Source organism: Alosa sapidissima, chromosome 9, assembly GCF_018492685.1.
Source record: "Alosa sapidissima isolate fAloSap1 chromosome 9, fAloSap1.pri, whole genome shotgun sequence".
NCBI classification, from domain to species: Eukaryota; Metazoa; Chordata; class Actinopteri; order Clupeiformes; family Clupeidae; genus Alosa; species Alosa sapidissima.
The window spans coordinates 32518040-32533540 of record NC_055965.1 but is presented as its reverse complement, the minus strand read 5'-3'; the positions used below and the strand labels follow the sequence as shown (position 1 = coordinate 32533540).

The 15501-nt window shown below is 41.6% G+C and overlaps 3 protein-coding genes across 11 annotated transcripts in view; 1 reads left to right on the top strand and 2 right to left on the bottom strand.

Moving 5' to 3' along the window:
- LOC121718789 (zinc finger protein 708-like) overlaps window positions 1–15501 on the top strand; it is a 712111-nt gene that overhangs the window by 86816 nt on the left and 609794 nt on the right. For 7 of the 8 annotated variants that reach the window (XM_042103954.1, XM_042103953.1, XM_042103952.1 and 4 more), the window contains exons 6-7: window positions 2300–2431; window positions 11912–12043. In XM_042103954.1, coding sequence (XP_041959888.1) covers window positions 2300–2431; window positions 11912–12043 — 264 coding nt within the window. Of the gene's footprint in view, window positions 1–2299; window positions 2432–5025; window positions 5844–6263; window positions 6755–11911; window positions 12044–15501 lie in introns of those variants that run through there. The other variant, XM_042103966.1, reaches the window with a different exon arrangement.
- The window catches only part of LOC121718874 (gastrula zinc finger protein XlCGF57.1-like), a 404172-nt gene that overhangs the window by 169454 nt on the left and 219217 nt on the right, over window positions 1–15501 (bottom strand). The window lies entirely within an intron of this gene.
- The window catches only part of LOC121718943 (zinc finger protein 239-like), a 627858-nt gene that overhangs the window by 518455 nt on the left and 93902 nt on the right, over window positions 1–15501 (bottom strand). The window lies entirely within an intron of this gene.

The window sequence follows — 15501 nt, the reverse complement described above, 5'->3', positions numbered from 1 at the left end:
GTCATGTGTGGTCCTGCGTGTCCATCGGGAGTTTCCTGACAGCCAAGGACTATACGTGGGCTTCAAACTGCCTCCCCTGGATTGAAGCTAGACATGTAGTTGGCGATCACCTCCTGGGTGCTCAAACTCTGAGGACAGGTCCGGAGGAATGCTTATTTTCAGGAGTTCCTCCCTGTATGCTTTTGGGTCCACAAAGACCTCGCCCATGATGAAGCCCATCAAGTCTTCCACATACCCTGTGCAATATTTCACACTTTGTAACTATGTACATAGTTTGTAAAGTATTTCATTGTACATTTATTTATTGTTTTGTTCATTGTAAAAGACACCATAGTGCAATAGCATGCATAATGACCAGATCTTTTATTGTTGATGAATAAAAATTATGTAACTTACGGAATGTTGTCTCGGTTTTGATGGGTTTCACCCTGCACTCTCCCTTCCTGTACTTTGGGAAATGCATCCTGTAGAGAGGGTCCCCAGAGGATAAGGTGGCCTGGTCTCGTGCAGCATCCTCATTGTAATGCAGAGCAGCCAGGTAGAGTCTTGCGCAGTAAAGAGAAAACCAAACATGAAAATAATGGCATGCACATAATATGCACGTTTACTTTGAGCTAAAAACTGAGGCTACAACTTCTTGCACTATGTCGGTACTATATCTCTTTACAACAGCAAACATTAGCCTAGACTAACAGCTTTTACTGGCCACCTTCATTGTAGATAACATGACCATATCTAACTCATCATCAGTAAGGACAAAACGACTACAAATTGTGACAAACCCTTGCAGCTTAAATGATATAGAGCTATAGGAGAAATGTGCAAACACTGAATAACGTTATAAAGTGAGGCTACAGCTAACAGCTTATACTAAGGGATTTTAGCTGTTGGTTGCCTCCATTTTGGATAACATGACAATGGAGGTCTAGCTTCTAGACAACATTTTAACAATCATTACTAAGTTTGATGGCTAATCCCTCAGTGTACTGCCTTGAAGTGGTTCGCACACACAACATTTTTGCCGACTGTTGCTGGAACATGGCCATCGAAAATGAAATGGAGCCACTCGGTTCTTCTGTTCTCTTTGGCTGGGAGAAAGTGCAAGGATTTGTGTTGTTCTGTGCAGCCAACAACACAACACTTCATGTGTGACTTGCTCTTGCTTGTAGCCATTGTGCTCGATGTCCGTGCTTGTTAAACCAGCAAACTAATCGAGTGGGTGGGGCTATGTGGGGGTTGAGAGGTGAGGGGTGGCGCCAGGGTGGTTCTATGCAAATTTCCTTATTTTGACGTCAGTATAAGGGAGCCATTCAAATGGCTCATAGAAGCCTATGATTCCTGACACCAAAATCGTTCAACGGACTCACAGAAAACGGATGGATGGCTTTTTTTCGCGCTTGGAGTGTTATTAGGAGCAGTAGAGACCCAAATGGAGGTACAAAAGGATGCAAAAAGTGAAATTTGCATAATATGTCCCCTTTACTGTAGCTGCTAACGTTAGCATCTAATTCGCTGTCCATATTTCTGTTGTTAGCTCATTAGTATTCACCATACTAAATTGTCACAGTCTATAATCAACATAATAAGCTCTCTTAGACGTATTTAAGAACACCAATAGACAAAAAAACTTTTCAGTGGATACGCAACACTTACCAGACAAGAACAAACTGATTGTTGTTTGTACTGTTTAGCTAACTCACAGCCGCAAAATGCATCCAGCCAGCTAGCCTTCGGCGCCGAGTCGACCTGCGTTGTGGAAAGGAGAAGGGGGCGGGTTTCACTTGACAAGGGGCGTGTTTAACTCGCTGAGTGGCAACTGAGTGGGCGTGCCTGACCGCGACTCCTCTTCACTGCGCATGCTTCAACTTTTGCTGCGCAGCCGCACTTCAAATTGGCTCCAAATTTTCCAAGATGGCGTCACCTCGGCCTCAATTCCATAGAACACTGCAGAATGCAGCCACACCGTCCAGTTCTATATATACAGTCTATGGAATGGATTTACTACCATTTAGGCAGGTTGATGGGGTCAGGTGGGACTTGAATGTTAGAATGATAGAAAAAGTTAGAAAGAAGAAGTCTTAAACCGACCTGTTTCCTACAGACCCTGTGTCTCTGGCCCACACACTCACACACACACACACACACACACACACACTCTCTCTCTCTCTCTCTCTCTCTCTCTCTCTCTCCCCCTAAGGCTATAGGCTGAAATGTGTCGATGCCGTCACAATTGAACACGGTCTGTGCGCCAACATTTGCACTGGAGTCCACAGCTCCTAAACTGACCTGTTCCCTACAGACCCCGTGTCTCTGGCCCAGATGAAGAGGGTATCAGTGGTGCTGGTGGACTGCTGTAGACCACAAGGACGACGAGGGAAGGAGGAGGAGACGCAGATGCTGACCAACAGAGATGCACATCAGATCGAGACCAGTAAGATACACACACACACACACACACATTCTCCCTAAGGCTACGTCTACATCAGGGGTCGGCAAATGAATTAATGAGTATTTAATTCAAATGTATTCTATTTTAGTTTGTTCATTTTCAAAATGTAATAAATCTGAGTAATTTAGCCTATATAACTTTCCACCTCACTTGACTCCGTAACCGTAGCTGCTCAATATTGTTACATTCGCGGTTCGTTGCCATGTCAATATCAAACAAAATCACCGATTTCCCATTTCAGTCCCATTTCAGTCAACGAGAACACTTTAATTGTTATTGTTGATGTGTGTGCCTGCTGTAGGCTAGATAAGGAACATGTCAAAAAGGAAACGTCAGCGAACACAGCTTGCGAGCGCGAACACAAGGCTGAAATGGGAAAGTTTCCATCCGAAGACTGATTCTGATATCTGTATTCTATATCGCTCTATATTCTGATTCTATATCGCACACTGCAACGAGTTAGTAGGCTATTGCTGTGTTAACCCTGTTCGGTTCCACTTGCATGTGAGAAATCTTTCTCACATATGAAAAAATATAAAGACGGCGCTCACTTTTAAGGGCAATTCCGTGCAAAACGGTCACATCCATAAAGCCAACACAGTGCCATGGTATTTATTTGACGCTGTGGATATGACAGTTTTGCGTGGAGTTGCCCTTAACCCTTAAAGGTGTAGGTTTTTGAACATTCTAAGTTCCGCAACAATTGAAGGTTCTAAAATTCTATGTTGAATTCAATGAACCCAGATATTCTTTAGAACGTTCATTTCCCAACATTCCCGTCACACCGGTGTGACGGTACTCCTTTAAGGGTTAAATGGTGACTGCCTCAATTCTTGCATGAAACTTCACCTCACTGAATATGAGCCAGCCAGACTCCAAGGCCATCACCAAATCTAATCTCTGGTAGGCCTAACAACACACGCACCCTGAAGCTGCGCTTATTGTGGCCGGTGATTTCAATCAAGTACATCTGAACCGGTCCATGCCTGAATTTATTCAACACATTCACTTCCCTACATGTGGTGACAACACACTGGATCACTGCTACACACAGTTCAAGAACAGTTACAAAGCTAAGTCTCTACCAGCTTTCGGAAAATCAGATCATGCCGCTGTTTTCCTACTGCCTATGTACAAACAGAGAAGTCAGACGGACCCCCCAGTGACGAAGGAGGTCAAGCGCTGGACTGACCAATCGAAAGACAGGCTACAGGACGCCCTTAGCAACGTTGACTGGGAGATGTTCAAGACGAACTCTGCTGACATCAATGAGTTTACGGAAGTATCATTGAGTTACATCAATATTCTAACTGATTCCATCATCCCAACTGTAAAGATCCGAAGCTTCCCTAACCAAAAGCCATGGGTGGATAGAGAAGTGAGAACGGCATTTAAGACACGCACCATGACTTATAATGCTGGTCTTATTTCAGGGGATATGACGGATTACAAAGCAGCATCTTATAGTTTACGTAGAGCTATTAAAGATGCTAAGCGGCGCTATAGAGACAAAGTTGAAGCTGATTTCTTGGAGGGTGATCCAGCACGAGTGTGGAAAGGACTCCGAACAATCACTGGCTTTGAAAGAAAGTCCCCTCCTATGATGAATGTGAGTAAAGCCCTCCCTGATGAACTTAATGCTTTTTATGCTCGCTTTGACATGAAAAACACTATCTTGCACTAGCTGCAGCATGTGAAGCAAATGAGGATGCACCTTTCTGTGTCTCTGAGGTCGATGTGAGCAATGCCTTTAGGAGGGTTAATTGTAGAAAAGCTGCTCGACCGGATGGAATTTCTAACAGGGTTTTGAAATCCTGCGCTGCTCAGTTAGCTCCTGTGTTCACTTATATATTTAACACATCATTGGCTCAAGAGACAGTTCCTACTTGCCTCAACCAGTTCCATTTCCGAAAAACAAAAGTCCATCATGTCTGAATGACTACCGCCCAGTAGCCCTGACGTCAACAGTGATGAAGTGTTTTGAGAAGCTTGTGAAAAACTTTATCTGCTCATCCCTCCCTGCCTCCTTCGACCCCCTCCAATTTGCTTACAGAGCCAACAGGTCCACAGAGGATGCCATCTCAAACCTCATGCACACCACCTTAACTCACCTGGAGGAGGGGAATGGGAATTATGTGAGGATGCTGTTCATTGACTTTAGTTCAGCATTCAACACGATTGTACCTCTCACCTTGATCACAAAGATGAAGGCCTTAGGACTGAACACCACCCTGTGTCACTGGATATTTGACTTTCTCACCAACCGTTCACAAGTGGTTAGAGTGGGGGGTCTGACATCTGACTCACTAACCATCACCATCACCTCCCGCCCTGAGAAACAATTAGACATTAACATCCATTAAGTAATGTATTAACATAACCATAACCAATTAATTACATTTACACAGGACAGCTACCATAGATCACCAAATCAAAGAAAAACAAAACAAGCAAACAAAATGGTTTTGCTCCCATAGAAACAAATTACGTTGCTCTATCTTGTTAGTAATCTAAGATCTTTGCCTTAAGTGCTTATGCCTCATTCTAATTCTAAGTCTATATGGTAACTCTTACAGGTGCATCAAAATATCCACATGGAACACAACAGAATGATGAACTCAACCTGCATCTCCTAGAAGGACATCAATGTACCCATTGTGGAAAAGCATTTAAAAGGGCCACAGCTCTTAAAATCCATATGCTTACTCACACTGGAGAGAAGCCTCATCAATGTGTCCAGTGTGGAAAAGCATTTACTCAAATGTCAAAGCTTAACCGTCACATGCATACTCACACTGGCAAGAAAGCTCATCAATGTGCCCAGTGTGGAAAAGGTTTTTATCAAACATCAACTCTTAAACGCCATATGCTTACTCACACTGGAGAGAAGGCTCATCAATGTGCCCAGTGTGGAAAAGGTTTTTATGAAACATCATCTCTTAAAAACCATATGCTTACTCACACTGGAGAGAAGGCTCATCAATGTGCCCAGTGTGGAAAAGGTTTTTATCAAACGTCAACTCTTAAACGCCATATGCTTACTCACACTGGAGAGAAGGCTCATCAATGTGCCCAGTGTGGAAAAGGTTTTTATGAAACATCAGCTCTTAAAAACCATATGCTTACTCACACTGGAGAGAAGGCTCATCAATGTGCCCAATGTGGAAAAGGTTTTTATCAAACATCAACTCTTAAAATCCATATGCTAACTCACACTGGAGAGAAGCCTCATCGATGTGTCCAGTGTGGAAAAGCATTTACAGACATGTCAAGTCTTAGGACCCATATGTTTACACATACTGGAGAGAAGGCTCATCAATGTGCCCAGTGTGGAAAAGGTTTTTATCGACCATCAGCTCTTAAAAGCCATATGCTTACTCACACTGGAGAGAAGGCTCATCAATGTGCCCAGTGTGGAAAATGTTTTTATCAAACATCAACTCTTAAAAGCCATATGCGAACACACACTGGCGAGAAGCCTCATCAATGTGCCCAGTGTGGAAAAGGTTTTTATCAAACATCAACTCTTAAAATCCATATGCTTACTCACACTGGAGAGAAGCCTCATATATGTGCCCAGTGTGGAAAAGGTTTTTATCAAACATCAACTCTTAAAAGCCATATGCTTACTCACACTGGAGAGAAGCCTCATATATGTGCCCAGTGTGGAAAAGCATTTACACATATGTCAAATCTTAGGACCCATATGCTTACACACACTGGAGAGAAGGCTCATCAATGTGTCCAGTGTGGAAAAGGTTTTTATCGACCATCAGCTCTTAAAAGCCATATGCTTACTCACACTGGAGAGAAGCCTCATCAATGTGCCCAGTGTGGAAAAGCATTTACACAAATGTCAAATCTTAGGACCCATATGCTTACTCACACTGGAGAGAAGCCTCATCAATGTGCCCAGTGTGGAAAAGCATTTACACAAATGTCAAGTCTTAGGACCCATATGCTTTCTCACACTGGAGAGAAGCCTCATAAATGTGCCTAGTGTGGAAAAGCATTTGAATGGACCACAACTCTTAAACACCACATACTAAGACACACTGAAGAGACAGGTCATAAATGTGCCCCTTGTGGAAATTGTTTTCTATTTGCTTCAACTCTTAGATCCCATATGCTTACACATACGGGAGAGAAACCTCATGAATTGCGTTTCTAATCCCGGTTCTAATTACCCTGGAAATTCAGAGTTCTCACGAGAGCACAATGGAATTATCTCTGCGAGACACTCTGGCAATGAGCAATGATGCACGTTACTTTTACCCCAACATTTCGGGGAACCAGCTAAACTGATGAAGACAGCGCTGCAACGTTGGAGGACAGTACACATTGGTCGTAGTGTTATCCGATTGTGTCGAAGTCCAAAATCATTCAGAGTAAACATGGTCTAGTGTTATCCAATTGCGTGCAGTGAGATTTTTAAATGCATGGTTGTTGCCGTCCCTTGAGTTGGGCCATTACATTGTCTGTGGCCAGACCCTTAATCTTTCTAGATTACCAGGGTCTGGATTTTCCAGGCTAGGTTCTAATATGGCATCGGTGCAAATGCAAATTATATTAACAACATTGAATAACAATAGATATTGGTGCCTCGTTTTGAAATTATGTACACTTGAAAACCCCATAAATGTGACCAATGGCATATCTAATATCCACCTGCGAACTTTCACTGGAGAGAAGCCTCATCAATGTGCCCAGTGTGGAAAAGCCTTTAAACAAATGTCAAATCTTAAGACCCATATGCTAACTCACACGTTGCGTCGGTCATTCCATATTATGATAACTAAGGTGTGTGAGAGCCCCCCCCCCCCGCCAAAAAAAAGAGAAAAAATAAAGTAATTTTGAATAAATATACATTTAGAAATTATACGATTTGATGCTGTTTAGCTCATTTACAAATGGTGCACTGTCACTTTAAGAGTATTGTCTAGGCTTCACGATATTCATAATATTTTGCCAGCTCCAATTAATTATAGCCTATGGCTGGTCCACAAACTCTAACATTGTTTGTGCCACATTTATAGCACAATATTAGCAATGATAGGTATACTATTAAGTTGGTATAAACAACCTTCATTCCTTTGGAAATATAAGTATTTAATGACATGCTAGCTAGACATTTTCTGTTTGCAATTAAAAGTGAATTATGAACCTGGTAGCCACTTACAGTAGCTATCTGAGTGGAATGTGATTCAATTGGCATCATGTGCTCAGTTTAAGGGAAACGGATTAGAAAGACCACTCTTCATATTCTATCACAGTCCAAATCAGTGTGTGCAGCCTGTCAAAGTGCCCTCTCACCTTTTATAAATGGTTAGTAGTGGGAACTGGATAACTCCGCAATCTCTAGCGTTATTTTTGTTGTCCTCATGATTTCCTTTTAATAGTTTCTTATATTAAAAATCAATTATCAACAACGAGAAGCCAGCTGGAACCTGCCACTCTCTCTCCCACCAGACAATCAGAAAAGAGTATTTCTTCTCTCCGGGTGATGATAAAGAATAAGCGTTAAGCGTGTCATCTTTAGCCAGGTGCTTACTCACACTGGACAGAAGCCTCATATGTCATCTTTAGCCAGGTGCTTACTCACACTGGACAGAAGCCTCATATGTCATTTTTAGCCAGGTGCTTACTCACACTGGACAGAAGCCTCATATGTCATCTTTAGTCAGGTGCTTACTCACACTGGACAGAAGCCTCATAACTGTGCCCAGCAGTGGAAAAGCAAAACACACATTTTAAAATCTTAAGGATATGGGCCCACTTCATAGATTTTCATTATTTGACCTGACTATCACCTATACTGTTAATTGTTAACAGTTACAGTTTTTTTCAGTCGCTAACAAGCGTTTGTCTAACCAGTTGTCACATTTTCAAAACTAAACACAATTAGCACAGCATCGGTCTTTTGTGGCATGTCGTTTTCACACAATATGCAGTCAATGAACACATTTTTGCAATACTTACATTTTTTTAACAGACAACCTATACCTCCCAACAAAACTACAGTATGGATTGTTTTTGTAGTATTTACGTATGTCAACACACAACATCCCACAATAGCAAACACAATATTCCAAACCTTAGATACACTATCAAAACCTCTGCTTCTGCTCTGCATCTGCTACCAAATGGTTTTATCTCCGGTGCATCGCCTTGGATAATATCAGATGCAATGTTGCTGAAAACATGTGGCCTAACTCTGAAGATCGCAGAGATTAGATACAGTAATTTTGTGCTTTTTTTAGTTTCCCCCCTTTTATCTGGGCTTTTTGCTGTTGTTTTTCAGTTGTTGTTCAGAATGCACTTGTGTGTTTCATGGATATTTTATTTACTGTAAGCAATACTGTAAAACCTTTTCTGTTCTATCATACTGTAAACAGTATTTCTACTGTAGCCTATCTCCTATAGTAAACAATAAAGGGGAAAAAACTGATTTGCTTTTTACTGGAATGCTTTTGAATGTGAACATTACATGTGGACATACAGTTTCCAACCAAGAAATTTAGTGTAAAAACTGTGGATAGAGCATCTTTTGCATGCAAATACCTGTAAAACTGAAACATAAAAGTCTATGCAGTTGTTGTAATGTCAACAATAGCCAGTATTTTGAAACCTGGTGTACTTTGATTGAATGCATGTTCCTTGTGAAGTGAAGTGAAGTGAAAACAAGTCTTATTCTTTGACAGAATAATTTCATTTTGAGTCAGATTTCCAGTGTTTTGGTAAAGTTTTTGTGTGCAGAGAAATATGTGTTCTGTTTTGAAATGAAGAGTTAGTATATATTTAACAGAATGTGTTTTTGAGAAGAAAATTATCCATTTGGCTAGTTGTGTTCTGTAGGTGTGAGTCTGTGTTAAGAGTTTAGAAAAGGTATCTGAAGTATGGGTAAGTGCTTGTTAGCGATTGAAACTGTTATGTACCAGTATTCCTACCATCATCTTGTTAAACAAGATGATGGTAGGAATACTGGTACATAACAGTTTGTCAGATCTGTCAGATCTGTATACTGTTGTGCAAATATTTTCTTGAAACGACAACTTTACTTTTAACTAAGAAATTAATTCAAAAACAAAAACAATGGGAGTCTATGGAGCGAGACGGCTAAATGTCTCTCTTTCACCTCATTGTCGTTGAGAAATCTCAGATTTGTTTGTAATTTTTGCAAATTCAACATGGATTATAGGCTACTAAGCAGTGTGCATTTTCTTTGGCTTCCCTTTTGAATGCAACATTCAAATTTCTAGACAAAAAATTATATCTCGAAGTGGATTTTGAGGGGGGCAGCTCATAGACAGTAAAAGGTAGGGACAGCTCCATAGACCTCCATTCATTCTGCAATCGCCCGCGTGCGCCCTCACGTGGAACCAGAGAAGGAACTGTTCTCCCCTTTTTAGACATTCTCCGTTACAGTCTAAAAGCAAGAAAAGCGAACTCAAGGCTTCTGTAGTCCCACTCCAGCCCAGGTGGTGGAAGTAGTACACCTTAATCTTGGTTTACCAGTCGCCATTAAATGGTAGAAAAGAAGATCTGAATATCCAGGAGCCTAGGCTGCTCTGAAATAGGGGAATTTCACAACAAAAAAAAAGTTTTGTTCGTCGTTGAGGGAGATTACCCTGAATGAAAGAATATAGAGTAATGGAATTGGTTTGAGGTAAGCTTTGCTTTTTATATCTTAGGTATTAGCCTACTCATAAATCTTACGATATTATTAACTACCGGCAGTAGCCTACTCAAAAATCAGCAGCACTTCAGCATCAGGGAAAATACAGACTGCTAACGCACAGAGTTCCTCGGTGTCCTGGACACATTTCCAACGATCGGATCATTCAATGTACTCCCCTAATGATCCCCATTTCCCAAGTGTGATATGGCAGTGATTCATTAATTTCCTCACTCTCCACGTCAAGCTAGTTTGTGTAGTGAGCGTTGCCTTACATCGCTCAGGGGTGCGTTTCCCAAAACCATAGTTGCTAACCTGCTAACCAACTTTGTTGGTTGCAATGCAATTTCCCATTGCCAACCAACTAAGTTAGCAACTATGCTTTTGGGAAACATGTCAAGTGCTAGATGGTGGTGATGAAACAATTAAATCGTTTTTAAAAGCGGAGATGGAACCAAACTCTTCAAATAGTAGGCTACAGTGGAACACGCAGTTGCAATTGATAACAGACTGGAGTGGAAATGTTGCAAAATAATCCCATTCGTTACAGTCTGAAAGCGAATTCAAGGCTCCTGTAGTCCCACTCCAGTCTAGGTGGTGGCAGTAGTTCTCCTTAATCTTGATTTACCAGCCACCTTAAATGGTACCGAAGAAGATCTAAAGATTCCACACAAAAAAAAAACTAAAGTTTGTTTTGCAAACAAAGTTTGGTTAGCATCTATTGAGATTACACTGAATGGAGAAAGGGCCTGACCCATCTGCCTAGGGTCAGATATAGGACAGTAAGGTCTGTATACATGACAAATGCATAAGTGTAGAGTCAGGTGTAGAGAATAGGACATGGTGTTTAAAGCCACCTGAGGCGAATGTTACAAGAGGTGAGATGGTTACATATCCGCTATGATAATGCATTAATAACGAGCTGTGTGTGAAACGTGTTGATGATGTTGTTGAACGGATGATACATATCGTACCCTCTTCCTGCTATGTTCATGCTCTGTTTTTCAGGTACCCGAGGAGGTAAAGTGAGTTTGAAAGGCGTTAAAATAACACCAACCTGTTGGCCCTGTTTTCCTGAATACAGACAAGAATCTCCGGACAGGATCCTCAGACCGTTCCTATGGATCTTGGGCCGTCGGTAAGCTCTGGCGGTAATGAAGCATTCCAGCTGCCAACACCAAAAGTAGAGGACATTAAAGAAGAGCAATATGATCACATGATCACATATCAAGACGACGAGGAGGAGAAGCCGCTCACTGAGCTGTTCTGTAAAACTGAGTCTCTTGGCTCTAATGAAGCATCGCAGACAACAGTGAAGTTTGAAGTGAAATTAGAAGACCATGAGGATGAGGAAGAAGACCAAGAGGATGATGAAGAATACCAAGAGGATTCTCTTCAGGGAGGTAGGACTTAGGAACTACATACTGATACACAAAGAGTTCATTAAATAAAATGTTGTCAGTTTGCAGATATGTAGTAGTCTACCATTGGATCCATTAGAATGGATTTACTACCATTTAGCCAGGTTGATGGGGGTCAGGTGGGACTTGAATGTTAGAATGATAGAAAAAGTTAGAAAACCCACTGGAGTCTTAAACCGACCTGTTTCCTACAGACCCTGTGTCTCTGGCCCACACACTCACACACACACACTCTCTCTCTCTCTCTCTCTCTCCCCCCCTAAGGCTATAGGCTGAAATGTGTCGATGCCGTCACAATTGAACACGGTCTGTGCTCCAACATTTGCACTGGAGTCCACAGCTCCTAAACTGACCTGTTCCCTACAGACCCCGTGTCTCTGGCCCAGATGAAGAGGGTATCAGTGGTGCTGGTGGACTGCTGTAGACCACAAGGACGACGAGGGAAGGAGGAGGAGTTGCAGATGCTGACCAACAGAGATGCACATCAGATCGAGACCAGTAAGATTCCACACAAACACACACACATACACACACACACACACACACACACACACACACACACACACATTCTCCCTAAGGCTACGTCTACATCAGGGGTCGGCAACCCATGGCTCTTTGATCCCTCTGATGTGGCTCAACTTTTGAAATTAATTAATGAGTATTTAATTCAAATGTATTCTATTTTAGTTTGTTCATTTTCCAAATGTAATAAATCTGAGTAATTTAGCCTATATAACTTTCCACCTCACTTGACTCCGTAACCGTAGCTGCTCAATATTGTTACATTCGCGGTTCGTTGCCATGTCAATATCAAACTCCCTACATTTCAGTCAACGAGAACACTTTAATTGTTATTGTTGATGTGTGCGCCTGCTGTAGGCTAGATAAGGAACATGTCAAAAAGGAAACGTCAGCGAACACAGCTTGCCAGCGCGAACACAAGGCTGAAATGGGAAAGTTTCCATCCGAAGACTGATTCTGATATCTGTATTCTATATCGCTCTATATTCTGATTCTATATCGCACACTGCAACGAGTTAGTAGGCTATTGCTGTGTTAACCCTGTTCGGTTCCACTTGCATGTGAGAAATCTTTCTCACATATGAAAAAATATAAAGACGGCGCTCACTTTTAAGTGCAATTCCGTGCAAAACGGTCACATCCATAAAGCCAACACAGTGCCATGGTATTTATTTGACGTTGTGGATATGACAGTTTTGCGTGGAGTTGCCCTTAAATGGTGACCGCCTCAATTCAAAAACAAACCTGTTGGCAAATTTGGATTTCGAGTTTTTGACATAGGAGAGGCTGAAAAATAGGCTACTTTTTACCTCTGTTTTGAGGTAGACCGGTGTCTGAACAACATCAGTCAAAACTGGTAGCCTATGCTAATAAACTTAGAAAAACAAATTTGCATTTACTGTTGGCTAACATGCACCAATGGAGGTTGGTGGTTATAAAAATAACGGAAGAAGGAAGGTGCACTTGATTGATTGAACAGAATAGAAGTCATCTTTTGGTGATATTCTGAGAAACAATGAGACATTAACATGCATTAAGTAGGGGTGGGCGATATATATCGTATACAGTGGGTCCCCGTTAAGTTTGGACGGGTTCCTTCATGAATCACGATCCCCATTTTCTCAGCAGAAATGGCACAAACTGCAGTTGACACAAACAACCACAAGGTGTCACTTGGGTGCCACTACTATTTTTGATGCGACTGACTTACTGCTTCCATGATGCAGCGGGGGCACGGGAACTTAAATTGATCACGGTAGTTTAAGCTTACACTTGACAAAACATTCTAATATGAAAATGTAGATGCAATTGTTGTAAAATGGTGCAGCTCCTTTAAGAAAGCACCGTGTGCAGGGATGGAGAGAGAGAAAGCGAGAGGGGATAGGCCTATGTGTGTTAGAACTAAGCGTGTGGAAAAAGTACGTGCTGTTGAGACTGGAGCGAGTCATATTCAAAATAATGCAAAAAAAAAGCAATTATCCTCATTCATTGCAACCAAAGCATGACTGCTTGCCGACGTTCAAACGAAAAACATATCAAAGCACCTTTTGCGTTTGAATGTAGCACGAAAAAATGTTTAAACAGCTGGACAAATGATTTAGCTAATTGATTATATAACCTGTACACCAGCAATTGTTGAACATTTACCTGTACAAGTACATTGACAGTAGCCCAGCCTAACAGCATGTTGTAGGCCTACTGTAGAAATTTCACTTAAATTGCAACCGCAACATGCCTGCTTGCCAACGTTCAAACGACAACGAAAAAGATAATAAAACAACAAGAGGGTTGAGTCTGAATGACACTGAGTTTTTAGACACTGAGTTTTTGTAGTTAAGAAATATTTTCGTATAAAAAAAAATGGTCATTCTTCAATCTCCTTCACTGACGCCTATGGAAAAGGCTTAACGTCCCAAAACAACGATCAATGATCATCAAATTTCTCTCTCACATTGCTCCTCATAACCATCTATAAAAAAGTGTTTTTTCTTTTCTTTTTGAGCACATCCGAATCCCAGGACATAACGCACTGGACCTTATAATAGGCTCGAGATATAATTCCAAAGGGGGCAGATATGGGCCACTGCACTTAAAACTTAAAAAGATGAAGCTTTCCGAACTTTGAAATTGCGATCAGTGACTGGCATCGGGTGAACGAAGCTTTTCGAAGTTGAACAGGCTATTAAAAACTATTTGCGCACCTCCATGTCACAGGAGAGACTGGGCTCTCCCTTCTATGAAAAAGACGTTAGGCTACCTGCAAACTGGCCTATGATTTCATTGCTGAGTTTGCGGCAAAGCAAGAAAATGTTTTTTTTCCTGAGTCAGGATATGGCGAGTCAGTGTCATTTATTTGTCCAATGTTAGCCTATAGATACAGACCAGTACATCTTATCAATAGTTTGAATGTCGTGTGTGTTTCTGCTCATTGACAAATACCGTTCAGCACAATGATTCATGCCCAATGAATTCCCCCTGTTAAAGTGTTCGCCTTTGTTACACTATTTGGTTTCGTGATGTAGCCTATGATAAACACCATATGGCCAAATATGTGACTCAGCTAATGTTATAGGCTATACAATTGAATTTCCCCTCTTAAAGGCAAGCTGGTGTAGCTTATTAGACTAGGCTACTATTAAAATACACCGACGGTAGCCTTGGCTATGTGTAAAGTAAGCTATCGCATGATTTCATGCACGTAAGTGAAAAGGGCCTTGCATCTGTCAAGTTCGCACAGGGCCTCGCATCCCCTTGCGACGGCCCTGCAGCTCCTCCTAAGACAGCGAGGAAAAAGTTAAAATACGCGATAAACCTGGGAAAAGTTGACAGGTTTGTTTCGGTCCCGGTGATTATTTGTGAAATTGTGCAAACGACAGCCTTTTCAAGGCATTTCAAGGAAGGAGTCGTAGCATGCAAGCTCCCAAATTGACCCAGTAGCCTAAGGCATCAATACATTGTTGGGACTGGGGAGGATCATGCGTTTTTTCTCAATCACTTTGGAGGGTCATAGAAAAAATTCTTGCTGGCGAGGGAGGGTCACGTCTTTTTTGACTAACGCTCCCAAAACTCCTCCGGTAGCCCCTTAATTAAATAAATAACGAACAGTCCCTAATTGATTAATAGCCTAGGCCTACACCAGCAATTGTTGAACATTGACCTGTACAGGACATTGACAGTAGCCCAGCCTAACAAGCAAATGTTGCAAAATACATCAAAAGACGCAATTAATCAGAAATAAATAATGTAATCTGCATCGCTTTATTTAACAAACTGCAAGCAACAAGAGCATTGAGTTCGCTGTAAGGCCAAACCCAAGAGCAAAGCCTATCTGTTAAGGCAGTCGATAGGCTTTATAACGAGCTGTGTGCCTGGAAAGACGATAGATGACGGCTCTGGTCATCCCATACCCTCCCCCCCCACTTCCTGTAGCCTAC